The sequence below is a fragment of the Rhinichthys klamathensis genome, unplaced genomic scaffold, assembly GCF_029890125.1.
Source record: "Rhinichthys klamathensis goyatoka isolate OS25496 unplaced genomic scaffold, OSU_Roscu_1.1 h1tg000030l_1, whole genome shotgun sequence".
Lineage (NCBI taxonomy): Eukaryota > Metazoa > Chordata > Actinopteri > Cypriniformes > Leuciscidae > Rhinichthys > Rhinichthys klamathensis.
In genome coordinates, this window is record NW_026606580.1 from 1864133 (window position 1) to 1878422 (window position 14290).

Below are 14290 nucleotides of genomic sequence, written 5' to 3' on the forward strand. Positions count from 1 at the left end.
TTAAATTAAATATATGGGTTGTCTACTAAGGTTAATGGCATTTGACCAAAATGTCCTAATTTGTCTTATGATTACTAATTCAATAATATGTAACCATTTTTATGCATTTAGTTTTATGCACACTAAATAAAATAAAATAAATGACTTAAACTTAACCAAAACACTAACTGATGACTGATGGTAAAAGTGAAGTTGAAAACTGACATGAGGAATAACAGCCATCTGGGGAAATTATAATGCAATATTGCAGCTGAATTAAACTAAATTTCAAAAAAGGAATTTATTTATTTACAAAAAGTGCACATTTTTATAAATACAAATGCAAAGTTTTGAACATTACAGTTAAAATCCCAGCGGTCCTCTTTGATTGAGCAAAGGAAAGTCAGATATAATGAAAGACACAAGGCCCCGTTTACACTCATGTCAAGCTTGCATTCCCCATGTTATCTCTAGTTTGTGTAACTGGAACGCCAGAACATTCCATAGTACCACAGGGATTATTGCTACTTGCTCGAGTCAATGGGTGATAAGCAAAAACAACAAGCCACTGTCACGCTGCTAGCAAAAAAAAAAAGAAAAAAAAGTGTGGACTCTCACAGATGCAACAATGCAGCATTTTGATCAGTTCAGTTACCATCCTCATATTCCATGGCCTGAACTTACCGAACAATCAACATTACATCTGTCATCTGTATTTGCTATGTATCTGTATGGGTAGATAAACTCCTCGGGTACACAAAATGTTTTCCACATCATGTCAACTATTAAAATAGCATGTAAACTCTAGGTAAATATATGTAAACCAGAAGAGGTACTGTATGATGCCTTACGAACACCATAAAGAGCATCAGACAACACAATTGACCTCTGATAAGACTGAAGTATGAGCCACAAATCATGTAGTCGTTTAAACCCGACAAAGCAGTGAAAGAAAACCACCTATACCACACAAAAAGGGTTTAAATAATTCTCAGTTGTCCATGGATTCCCAGATTATCTGAACTATCTCATATCAGGAATAGCACTCAACACTCTTTCTGCATCTCTCTGCCCTCCCTCTTTTTATTGACTTCCTATTTGATGACTGATGAGAGAGGGGGAGGGAGGGGAATCTCTTGTAGAGGAATTCTGCACATTCCTGGAGGCCAGCTAATGGGCATATACTCATTTTCACACAGGGAGAACTGAGAGTGACCATTTAACAAGTTTGTATCGCTCATTCCTATAGCAACAACCGGAGAAAAAGAATATTCTGCAACTTCCCAATGAGCCAAGAAAAAAAGCCTTGAAACTGTTTTTGTTAGTTTATGTGAATAGCCACTTCTGAAAACATACAGTACAGAGAGTGGATACGTTTATCTCTTTACTACCACCAGCTCGATTGCCTTATAAACAATAGTTCAAAGTCAAACTGCAGTGATTATGTTATAAAAGTTTGTTAACCCATGGGTTTAACCATGACTACAAAAAAAGGATAAAGAGATTATTCCAGTTTAAAGTGATAGTCATATTCATAGGCTATATATAACTATAGCGCACTGTATAGGCTATTTTCTTCATCCACGTTGGTAGCCATGAGAACCAAACACAGCTCTCGTGAGTGTGTATGACTAAGAGCCTGGTGGTTTTCCTGCGCTCTAACGTACAGTGTGTGCTGTGCCGTGGAGCTGTTACAGGGGCGCGCCCTGACGTAGCAACGCAGAAAAGGGCGTAGTACTTCCATAATGAGACTCTTTAAAGCTGCTGTTCCATAAAGGATATTAATCTAGTCGCGGGGATCTGGACTTTGGAAATACGCAGTACTTTTGAAACGAGTGGCGCGACTGCATTTCGGCGTTTTCATCCATTTTTGTGGACTTATTGTATCTTTGCTCGCAGTAAGTTGGATTTATATTGCAGTGCAAAAGTACGATGACTGTTTATGAGTGTAAAAGACCGGAGCGGATCAGAAGAAGACAGTTGCCTAATTCTTGCCTTCGAGATAGATTAAGTCACTTTGGCGCTCTGGCTCATCCATAAGCTGATATCTAACTTTGTAGAGGGACACTGTGGTTGCTTTATTATTTACAGCCACTAAAACAATCCGTTTTGCTCTTGTCAAATTCGTTGTAACACTCTTTTGTGGCAAAATTGATGGTAAACTTCAATTTTCAAGCTCAGAATTGAGCGTTCTGAGTAACTACTATTGTCGGTCGATCAGCTACATTCTAGTTCATAAATAGCCTGTATAAAGTTTGGTTACTTTATTTTAAGTTGACGTAGTTACATACGTTACATCCATGTAGTAATATGAATTAACTACATGTATTTACTATAGAGTTGCGGTTAGTGTTTGGTTTAGTTACTTGTAATTATGCATAATTTACTTTTCTATAATAAGAACATGTAGTAACGTGTGACTACGTCACCTTAAGTTGACGTAGGCTAGTTACATTCTTACATGCGTGATATTAATTAACTACATGCATTTACAATAGAGTTGCGGTTAGGGTTTGGTTTAGGGTTAGTCACTTGTAATTATGCATAATTTACTATTTCTATAGTAAGAACATGTAGTACTGGTAACTACGTCACCTTAAAATAAAGTGTTACCGAAAGTTTGAATAAATTAGACAATAAAAATACAAGGTTACATTAACCTTGTATTTTTATTACAAGACGTGGTCATGTAACAATCAGCTTTTGATGCACTGGTTAAAACCAACTGGTTTTGATAAAAAAGTTCTGAATATTATATTATATTATCAACTCAAACTCCAATGACACATACAATAATATAACTTATTAATATTTTATTAATACATTTTTTACATATTTATTTATTTATAATACCAACCTAAATTCACTAACAAAAATAATTTTGGAGGACTATAATATTATAACTTTTAACTGGTCATTGATGCACTTTATCAATAAAATGTTCCGGTGTTTGTACAGAACCATAAGGAAACATCATGCTGCTCCTCTTACTGGGAATCGTCATCTTGCATGTGGCAGCACTGGTTCTGCTCTTCGTGTCCACTATAGTTAGTGTAAGTATCTATTCTGCAGTTTCTTTTATTTGATTAATAAAGATCTATCTATTTATCTATCTATCTATCTATCTGATATTAAAATGACAAATTATGTGATAGCTATTAATTATGCAACTCATTTGATGTAGCCTAATTATTAAAGTCGAAGTCTGCCAATCACAGAATAAAAGCAGCTGTAAGAGAATATTGTGGATGTTTAATCCCTGCTAATGCGTATTCTTGCATCCTCTAACAGGCATGGGTTGTTAACCCCGAAAGCAGTTCAGACCTCTGGACAAACTGCACAACAATCAATAATGTGTACAAATGTGACCCTGCTGACACTGGAGGTAGGATCCTGCTAAATTTTAATATTTAAGAATGAATGTATGATGAAACCAAACATTTAAGGTGCAATAATATTAATACTCTGTCAAGGGTTAAAGAGACACTGTTGGTATGTTACACATAGCAGGTTATTCACAGAGGGCTTGATCCTGGCATTACTGTCAAAGCCCCTTTGCCTGTTTATCACTCTTTATGGTGGGTGTGCCCACTCTGCCTCAAACCTCGGTACTGCCATCTAGGGGTGAGAATGCAAGCATGCAGTTTCAACCCACAACAGACCCCTCTTAAACATCAGCTCAGGCAGACTGTATAAATAGTCTGGTTGCCAGTGCTGAGCTCGGGCCCCTTGTTTGGGAGTGGAGAGTGCTGGGTTGCAAGGTTTGAGAGATTTTGGGGTGGGGCAGAGGTAGAGCATTTGAAGCAGCTTAGATTTAGACTGATCCGTGTGATGGCGTAGCATCAGAGAGCCGTAGGCCGAACATAGTGTGATTTGAGTCACTCACGCCCACGAATCAAAATGCAAGTGACGGGGTGTTTAACAATAAAGGAATGAAGGCAATTTGAAAGAGAGAGAGTATAAACCAAGTTTTCAGTTAAAAATACAAACTAAAGTTGCCATTTTTGAGTTAATCTTGCCATAAAACGTATATAAATCATAAAAAAGTACTGTAAATTCCCAATCAATTCACTGTTACACTGTTGGCTGTTCTCGGAGGGTGAGATGATGTCATAGTTTTCGAGCGAGAAACGCCTCTCTGTGCACTTTGGAAATGAGGCGGGACCAGAATGCTTTGCTGTGTTATTTCATAGCTCTCAGTCAGTTGGCGTAGCACCTATAATGTGCTGTGTTTGTTTAGGGTGTGGTGCGGGGTGGGCACATACTGAAGGGCTTTTCTGTCCTGCTCTCCTGCATGCGCTCGCTCACGTGCCGTTGCTACGGTGCTGGAAAAAATTCAGTTTTTATTTCAAAGTTTGCACTTTGTAGTTACTTCTTATCTCTAGGCTGTAAATAGGGTCTTAGGGGTTTTATTGGTGCATGACTAGCAATGTCTTTTAATTAGATGACATTTAACTTGCACACAAACAACAGCATTTAAAATGTGAACATTTATGTACTGTATGCTTTGAATTGATCAAGAGTGACAAAGACTTTAACATTGTTACAAAAGGATGTTTCTATTTCAAATAAATGCTGTTCTTTTGAACTTTCCATTTATCAAAGAATTCTGAAAACATGTATCACAGTTTCAACAAAAAATGTTAAGCAGCTAACTGTTTTCAACATTGATAATAATAAAAAAAATTTCTTGAGCAGCAAATCAGCATATTAGAATGATTTCTGAAGGATCATGTGACACTGAACGATGCTGAAAATTCAGCTACGTCATCACAGGAAATGCAACAAATGCTAAAATATATTAAAATAGAATACAGATATTTTAAATTATATTAATATTTCACAGTATTACTGTTTTTGCTGTATTTTTGATCAAATAAATGCAGTATTGCTGAGCTTAAGAGACTTATTTTAAAAACATTTTTTTTAATCTTACTGACCTTTTGAACAGTTGTGTATGTCAGTCACTGTAATATTTATATTCATAAATGTTTTAACACATTTAATAAGGTACATGCCAACATTAGGTAACAGAATAGTTAGCATGGAAAATATTTATACAGGATTTATTAATCTAAAAATGTTAAAATATAAATATGGTAAAAACATTTTTAATATTAAAAGTTGTATATTGCATTAGGGGGAAAAAATGAGCTAACATAAACAAAAAACCTGTTGATTTCTAATACATTAACCCAAACCTACTTTTCTTTGCTCAAATTCTTCACATCTCTAGTAATTAAGACAAAAACAATTGCCCCTCTTTATGTACTGTATAAGATGTTGGTGGTGAATCAAAATGGAAAATGTTCTTCTTAATATTACATAGGAACATACAGTGCTTCAGTACTAAAACTGTAATGCAAAACAATCCCTGCAGGGTCAGGGACAAATCAATGGGGTTAAATTGAACCTGAGGACAAAACAAGCCATCAAACCAAGCGCGAAACCATCCTAATATTACCTGAATGGATGTATTTTACACCGGGAGTGATGCGGAACAGCTGGCATGGCGAAGCTACTCAACACTGGCAGCTAAAGCATGCGTGAAATCCTATTCATCATCCTGATATAGAGAACTGTTTCATGGACCAAACCGGGGTTAAGGCAGTCTAGTATTAGCGCACATACTCGCACCCCTGTGTTATGTTTCCCCGGTGCATATTTATCATCTGTTAAGCCACATTCTTCACACCCAGGACCATACGTACCCCTCTAAATGCAAACACAAGGCCTCCGCTTTCCAAAAACGATACCTTCTGTCCTGAAATACACATCCCTGCATGACTGCTGACAGAAATACATAGGGTGTTGTCAAGCACAAAATGAGTACAGCCGCACCTTTTTTCAGGAAACTGCAAATGTTTACTTCATGTGAGGATAGATAAACTGAGGATAAACTTAGTAACAGTGAGTAAATGGACTGTATGAGGGGATGTGTTTCTATGTTGAGAGATAATTGAGAGATTTATTGTATCATTTGTATTGTGTGGGTGCAGAACCTTGTATTATTTATGGATGCAAACTAGAATAGTCTCCTCGTATGGCCTCTGATGTTCTAAAAACAAATGCCATTTCCACAATTGTTTCCATTCTGAGATATTTACAAGTTAAAAAACGTTTTACGATTGAGCAGTTAATGAGATCATTTTGAAGCATTCATATGGCCAAGTCTTCCCAACAAAAGTGAAAAGATGATGATCTTGTTTATGATTTTGAGTAGTCCAGATTTTCCAGGACTTGATCAAATTATTCTATATTCTTTTCCTGGATGTAATCAATGTGATATTGTAAATTGTGTGTCTGAGGGACTCGGTATACGTTTACACCATAGGGTTTACTCTAGTGCTCAATTCCGATTTATTGCTCAGATTCGTTTTTTTGTATAGCTGTTCACATTGTTGTTTTAACTGTGGCCAATAACAGATTCCAGTGTGAACAGATCATGGTCCTGAACTGTCCCGCATGCGCAAAAGAACGATAAAAAGACGTCACACAGCACGCTGTCATATGGATGTAAACACGGAGGACATTAAAGTAAGCGGTTACGCGATTATTTATAGTGTGATCTGCCGCCAAAGCCAGCGAATTTATACGTAGGTAATATAAAAAACAAAGACGAGGATGTGAAAAAAGAGAGCAGATTTTTTAACATTTATGATCCTTCGTGCTTTGCTTGTATGTGCTGTCACTGCAATACTTATGAGCTCTGACACATCACTGTCCTTCACTGACTACCTTTCTTGATAACTTCGGATAAGTCAAATCTTTGAAGTGACTCCCCAGTTGTGACGAATGTTGCTATGTGTTCCGATACGACTGTTCAGACTGAGGTCGCATTGCAAAACATCTGACCTGTATCGGATTTAGGACCTCATATGGAAGTGGCCCAAAAAAGAATTGAAAAGATCAGATTCCATGTGGTTTGTGCCATTCACACTGTCATGACAAAAACAGATCTGAGTCACATATGAGCAAAATCAGATCAGATTAGGGTCTTAAAATTAGTATTATTTTCCTGCAGTCTGCATTAGGCTCTAGTAGAGGATCTGTTGTTCTCGAGGCTATAGTATTATTGGCTCTGATTTTGTTTTAATGTGTAGTAGGCTGATCTGCTTTAGGGGCTTGACAGTTCTAGTGGCTATAAGGGGAGCGGTAGACACAGCTGAACATGAGAGAGAGAGAGAGAGAGAGAGAGAGAGAGAGAGAGAGAGAGAGAGAGAGAGAGAGAGAGAGAGAGAGAGAGAGAGAGAGAGAGAGGAGAGAGAGAGAGAGAGAGAGAGAGAGAGAGAGAGAGAGAGAGAGAGAGAGAGAGAGAGAGAGAGAGAGGAGAGAGAGAGAGAGAGAGAGAGAGAGAGAGAGAGAGAAACATGATGCTACAGGAATGACCCTTGGATAAGAAATAGACATGTTGGACAACCCATGCATTCCACTTATTACTGCTTGGGCTCAGAAGAGGTAGAGACTGAGATAGAAAAAGATCAACTACGCATCTCCTACATTATCAGAGTAATGCCATAGAAGAACCATTTTTGGTTCCTCAAACACCCTTTTAGTGATTTTTTTATAAAAACAACCATGTTTTTATTGTCAAGAGCATTTTAATAATTCAAAATATCTTCATGTTCAGCAGAAGTCATGCAGGTTTGAAATTAAACTGACGTAAATACTGCGTAAATACTGACAGATTTTGCATGTTAGATGAACTATCCCTTTAAAACTCGATTTGAGGATAACAATTCTAAAACAGAAACAATTGTTTGTACATAATGGGACATTCCAAAGCCAGAAATACACGCTAATCATTAAACTAAAACATCTGCCACAGCATTCTTCATCAAAGTCTCAAACTCACACAAACCGGTCTCAAAGCTTGCTAAGAACTTAATGTCCAAAGCTTTTGTCTTGCAAATCAGTCCTTTTAAAAGTTTGAGGTCAGTAAGGTTTTATTTTTAAAGAAAGAAAGAAATGTTTCCGGCTATTCTGCAAATACTAATGCAAACATTTACCTTCTGCTGTCCACACATATAAAAGGGTGGAATGGCTCTAATGCAGGATAAAAATGACATTCAGGAGGCTTTTAAAGCCATCAAATGTAGGTAATATAGAGTTAATGGAGCTCCTTGTGAGCTGCCGTGTTTTGGCCCAGCATGGGACGTCAAGAAAGGATCGATATTAGGTCCTGGTAACCTGCTAAGAGCTTTTAGGAACAGAAACCTCATTATGTTTTTGCACAATGCATTAAGGGTTCCTGGATTCGCCAATGCTCTTGAAACAACCATCAAAACCTAAATGTATCATATTGGCAACAAGAAGAATTCATTATGAACTGATATTTGGTGTTGTTTTATTGCCGACTCACCTCTGTCGTTATCAATAATACATATCTCCAGTTGCACGCCAATGTAAAAGTGCAACTCTGCTGTGATCGATCGAGAATAGCAGATGAGAAAAGAGATAACGACCCGCTTAATGCCCATTCGTGTTCATTTTAAATGACCATCTCCTTCTCAAGAGCGAATGTTTTTTATTTCTGCAAAGCTCAATCTGGCCTAAGTGGATTAATCAGGAATAAGTAAACGCACTAATGTTTTGAAATGCTTTCTGTTTTTCAGTTTGGATCCAGGCAGTCCAAGCCCTCATGATCCTGTCAATCATCTTCAGCTTCCTGTCTCTCTTCCTGTTCTTCTGCCAGCTCTTTACACTTCAGAAGGGTGGACGCTTCTTCCTCACCGGAGCATTCCAGATCTTTGCTAGTGAGTATCGAGACGTCATGTGAACAATGCAATGGATCGACTTGGTTGTTTGCAGATGCTAATGAGGTTGACATAGCATGCTGACACACTCATGCAGTGTTAATGGACCCAAGGTGCTCGCAGTAGAAACAAAGGAGAATTCATATTTGTATAGGCTTTCGAGCTAGTTGGCTCAGGTGATCTGAGATCAATTAGCATTTATTAATAATAAAAGATCATCTATATGACATCGATTGATCTCCTCTGTTCCTATGGAGGTGTATCTGCTTTCATTCGGCTAGATGAAAAGACCTTTGGCCTTAGTCTCGTTACTCTAATGAGTCCTGTCAACTCTCATTAAGCCACAGACGGCACAGGAAACCCTTTAATGCGCTCAGCCGCGGTTACAGGCAAACTTCCTGCAGATAATTTAGTTATGATTTCTTGAGATTAAATAATGCAGCACGTGGAGTTAAAAATAGGCAAGGCCACCAAAACAAAGCGTTTCTCTTCATTTATGGTAAATAATACGCATAAAAGAAAAGATACGGGAAGATGCATTTTACGGTCATTTACTGCAGCTAATGTAAAATGATAGCTCTCCTTAGGAATGGCTCTTTGAGATGTAATGAAGATGGAATATTATTAGAAATCTCTACTGTTCCTGGATACTGAATAGCTCTGTAGGCGCGAGATGAATGCTTGATCTTTCAGTACGTACTGAAACCGAGGGCTTTTAAAGTTCATATCTGCGACTCTCATCAGAGAGGATGGACACTAATTGAAAGCTAAATGTCAGAGGGGAGCCGAGGGTGTAAACAGCACAAAGCCAGACAGTTACAGGTGCCCACTGAGTTGGCACAGGACACACAGCCTCTGCCACAAGATGAAATGTCAAGACTGGCACTCTGAAGGTGGTCTGTGCCCGACATAAAAGAACGTGCTGAAAGTGCCTTGTCATGTGTTCTCCCTCTCCTGCAGACTTCATAGTCAAGACTAGGCCAACATTAGTTGGAGGACTGTTACTTAGTAAATATTTTGGGAGTTTCTTTTGTTGTTAATTGTTAGTATACAAAGACGTCATTCTCAATTACAACCACTGCCGTACACAGAGGCCGAAATACAGAGGTCCAAAAAATGCATTCACAATATGCACATGATCATTGCATAATGTGCTTAAAAACGGCTTTGGATATTATTAATGTCAGTAGTTTAACATTTCTATAGTAAAGAAGTCAAATGTTAAATGTTAAGCTACTTGCAACTCTTTTTTTTTTTTTTTGACCAGTTAAAATGAAGAGTCGTGTTTTCCGTTAATTAAAAAGTAACGGTATTTCCCAGCTTCGTTGATTTGATTGGCCATCTCAGTCATTTTCACATTGATCAGCTCAGATGAGAAAGTTGCTTATCTTGGCGTTGTACATAATCTTTGCAGCACCAAAATACAGATATTATTAGGCAATTATTTCACTACTTTTATTATACACCTTGGAAAACATACAGAGGTACTGAGGGACCTCAGTGGTGACCATGATTACAATACACATTATTGGATATTCATAAAAGGCTTAAAAACATCATTTTTCTAATGTAAAAAAAATAAATAAATGAAAAAAGCTTTAAAAATTTGAAAGGTTTGGAGTTAGCATGTTTTTTTTTAAAGAAATACTTACATTTTCGAAAGATGCATTAAATTGATCAAATGTGACAGTAAAAACAATAAGCAGCACCACTGTTTTCAACATTGATAATAATCAGGAAATGTTTCTTGAGCTGCAAATCAGCATATTATAATGATTTCTGAAGGATCACGTGACACTGAAGACTACAGTAATGATGCTGAAAATTCACTTTTAAATCACAGGAATAAATTGCTTTTTAAAATGTATAAAAAATAGTTATTTTATTTTGTAATAATATTTCACAATATTTTTGATCAAACGAATGTCTTTCAAAAACATAAAAAAAAGTTACAAAGCCAAAACTTTGCAAATATTCTTTATTATTGCTATTTTCTACACTTTGTAGTGAAGTCATAAAAAAATGGCATGAACGGAAGTCTGAAAATTCTGAAATGACCACAAAAAAAAATCATGTTAAACAACCTTGGAGTTCCCAAATATAGGATTTTTATAGGGTAACAACAGTCATTTTGTTGAATTTCCAGACAGTTCATTTTTCTTGTCTTCCTCCCTCCCCAGGTCTTTTCGTTATGAGTGGAGCTATCATTTATACGGTAATGAACACCACGTGGATCACTGGGCCAGTGTCCTATGGCTTTTCCTACATCTTGGCCTGGGTAGCCTTCCCTCTGGCATTCATAAGCGGGTTAATCTACGTCATCTTGAGAAAGCGAGAGTGAGGTGGCACTGCCCTCTCATGGCCGCTACCTGGAAATACAGCTTTGAAGCCAAAGTATCACACTGCATCCACAGAGAAGTGAAATCACACAGTATCTTCACCCGGGGGGTCAGTCAAAATCAACCCCACTGCCACCCCGAAAAGACATATTCAATACTGTCATCATTTGAAGATGTATATAGTATATATGGTTTAAAACCTATTTATAACACTTTTTACATATATGTACATAGTATTATGTTTGCTCTGTTGACAAAGTACCTCTTTTAGCTAATAAGTGCCTAGAGCGTGTTTGTCACAGAAACGTGCATCATTAGCCATAATGTGTGTTTGTGTCATTTTTTGTTTCTTTCCTTATACGGCCAAAAAATACTTATAAAAAGGTTTTTGATGTATTTTAACCAAAGTGCATGTATTAAATTATAGGGACAGTGTTTTCAATGAAGATGCATTGAGAATTCATAGATGAAGTAACTAAAATACCATGGTTAGATCGGCAGTTTTGAAAGCTTTTTTTAAAAAAATAGTTTTTCTTTGTTTTCCAACAAAAAAATGGTGCTATGTATTTACCATTCCTTTAACTAATAGCCATTTAGCCTTTATTTAGAAGGACATAACATGAATGAAAGTCAAAATCAAAATGCCATTGAATATATTGTGCTTGTGCCTATAACACAATGCTGTATATACAGTACTCACCAAAAAGGTTCATTTTATAATAAAACAAAGAAAATGTGTTCTGAGTAACACTGGGTTATTAGTTTAGTTTTGGGAGATTGTGATGGAGGAAGTGTAGTAAAAACAGAGACTAGGAACTATTGATTTTAGTTGGATTTAGTTACTTTTAAGAGCAGTATTAGCAGCAGGATTTGAGAAAGGCAGTAATTCATTTAAACAGTTTAATAAATGTTGCTTATTTGTTACATTCAAATCCAAATACTATTCAGATGTATAACGTTTGATGGGTTTGATCACGTTATCTGTTATTACAATCGTCGCATACATGATTAAACAGTTGAGGTAAACGCCTTTCATATTCAAATCAGATGAGCATAAAAATATCAAATGAAATGAAGGAACATTAAATAATCCAAGCATCAGAATGACAGCTCACAGTCCTCTTGTATATTACGCAATGTATCCGGAAAAACATTTAAAAGCATCGAAGTGGCAGTTTTGTTAGGTAAAAATGTGTTATGGGCTGACCACTGATAACATGATGGTGGACACATCGTAACACCTGCATGCATTGGAAACATTTTTCAATACTTGAAATATAACAAGCTGCATTGTCTACCATCTTGAGATGCTTTGTTTCTACTCACAGTAATTCTCAACGTACTGTAATAGCATGTGATTGTATTTAACAACTCATTACTTACAATTAAGGGGCCTATTCTGAGGACCATGTATTAGATTACTTCTCCTGCAACAACGAAAACAATAAATGTTTTGTTATGATGAACGGAACATGTTGCCTGTTTTCATGGTTGTAGTGAATATTGTTTATCTGATGAATGTCTAACTAAATCCCATTTTGATTTTTTTTTTCTGTGACTGAACAAACAACCTTTATGCTGCAGTAGCCTAGAATAATTTATTTTAGCAGCAATAAAACTTGTGTGTAAAGGGATTTCTGTATACAGTGATTGATAATCCCCTTAAAAATATCCATATATAATCAATATGTGGTCTGTTCTGACATGGGACCAGCACTAGAAAAATGTTGCATGTGCTCATTTCCCAACATTAACACATTTTAGACTGCAATTGTTACTTGACATTGTAAGACTAAAACCTGAAGAAAAAAAACTGAATAGTGTTGAATTAATTTGATCTGGCTAAAGAGTGTAATATTTTTTTGTATTTCATTTAATTTCTGAAAACACCTGTACTGTAAGTTGTCTGAAGGAGTGTGAGCTCTGATGAAGACTGTTCATTCACAAGAACCCAACTCTGTGCCTCTGACTCGCATCTCTTATCAAAGCTTGTGTTTGTGTGTTTATTAAAAGCTATTAAAAAGAAATACTGCTTGAAAAAAACCTGTCTCTCTTTTTACTTAATTCCTGCAAAAATGCAAATTAATTTAAAAAAAAAAGTAGGAATTTGTATGAGAAGCAGTGGTGGGTTGTGACCCAGAAATGGCTCTGATAGCACAATGGCAAAAACGAAAATAATAAAATAAAACGAAAATAATAATATATAAAATTTATATATATATGCATTATTGTGCATTATATGCATTATTGTGCATACAATTTGTATTATTTGCAAGTTAATGCATATATAAAAAGCCTATATAGGCTTTTCAGCCTATATATATATATATATATAGCCTTTTCAGCCTATGTATATCAACTTAATAGTTAAGCATATTTCATGGCATTGTCATCTTGTAAATTCTGGGCAACCAGCTGAGAACCACTGATGTTAAAAAAAGTCAGGAAATAGTGCCACATAGTGGTGCAATTTAAATAGTGCATGTTAATATGTGACAAAATATGAAGACTGCAATCCATTAATTTAATTCCCTTTTAAGCAGCATGGCAGTTAATACATGCTATGTTTGACATTGATTTATTTCTAAGCGCATATTTTAAGCTCTATGACTGCACTTTTTTTTTTTACAAACCTATTTGTACGTGCCACATTTAAACTTTTTAAGCCACATTCAAATTCTGAGACACATTTCAGCTACAGGTCACAAACACTAATCACTAGATAGAACAGAATATTATGAACTAAGTCAAATGTTAAACCAAATAAGTTAGGAATTGAGGATATTTTTCATCAGATTGTGAATATGTTTTTCTTCTCCAAAGCACTGCTGCCCTCTAGTGAAATTCAGGATAACTTTGTAAGATAACTTGCAATAAACTTCTAACACAAATAGATCTAACAAAAAGAGTTAAAGACTAAAAGAGTTTAAGAACAAAACAGATTAAGGAAAAGAGGCAGGAGAAAGAAAATGTTACAGACCATTTCACAAGGTGTCACAGTCCATTTAATCCAATTATACTGTTCATGAAATCATCAGCAATGGAATCATCAGTCTTCATTTAGCTGGGCTTTGTTTGCTGGGTGAGTTTTTTCACGCGTTTTATCCGCCTTATTCCAACGCGGAAGTAAGTTAAGCTGTTTTCTGTGAATGTGCTAGACTTTCGATTCATAGCCGATAGGGAAATAACGATAATAACATCAAAGTGATAGCTAAA

The 14290-nt window shown here is 36.2% G+C and overlaps 1 protein-coding gene across 1 annotated transcript; it reads left to right on the forward strand.

The window, feature by feature from the left end:
• The first annotated feature begins 1723 nt into the window (after positions 1–1723).
• On the forward strand, positions 1724–11811 carry pmp22b (peripheral myelin protein 22b). Its single transcript, XM_056245446.1, has 5 exons — positions 1724–1877; positions 2938–3032; positions 3271–3364; positions 8595–8735; positions 10916–11811. The coding sequence occupies exons 2-5, from the start codon at positions 2955–2957 to the stop codon at positions 11074–11076; spliced, it is 474 nt and encodes a 157-aa protein (XP_056101421.1). The 5' UTR covers positions 1724–1877; positions 2938–2954; the 3' UTR covers positions 11077–11811.
• The last annotated feature ends 2479 nt before the right edge of the window (positions 11812–14290 follow it).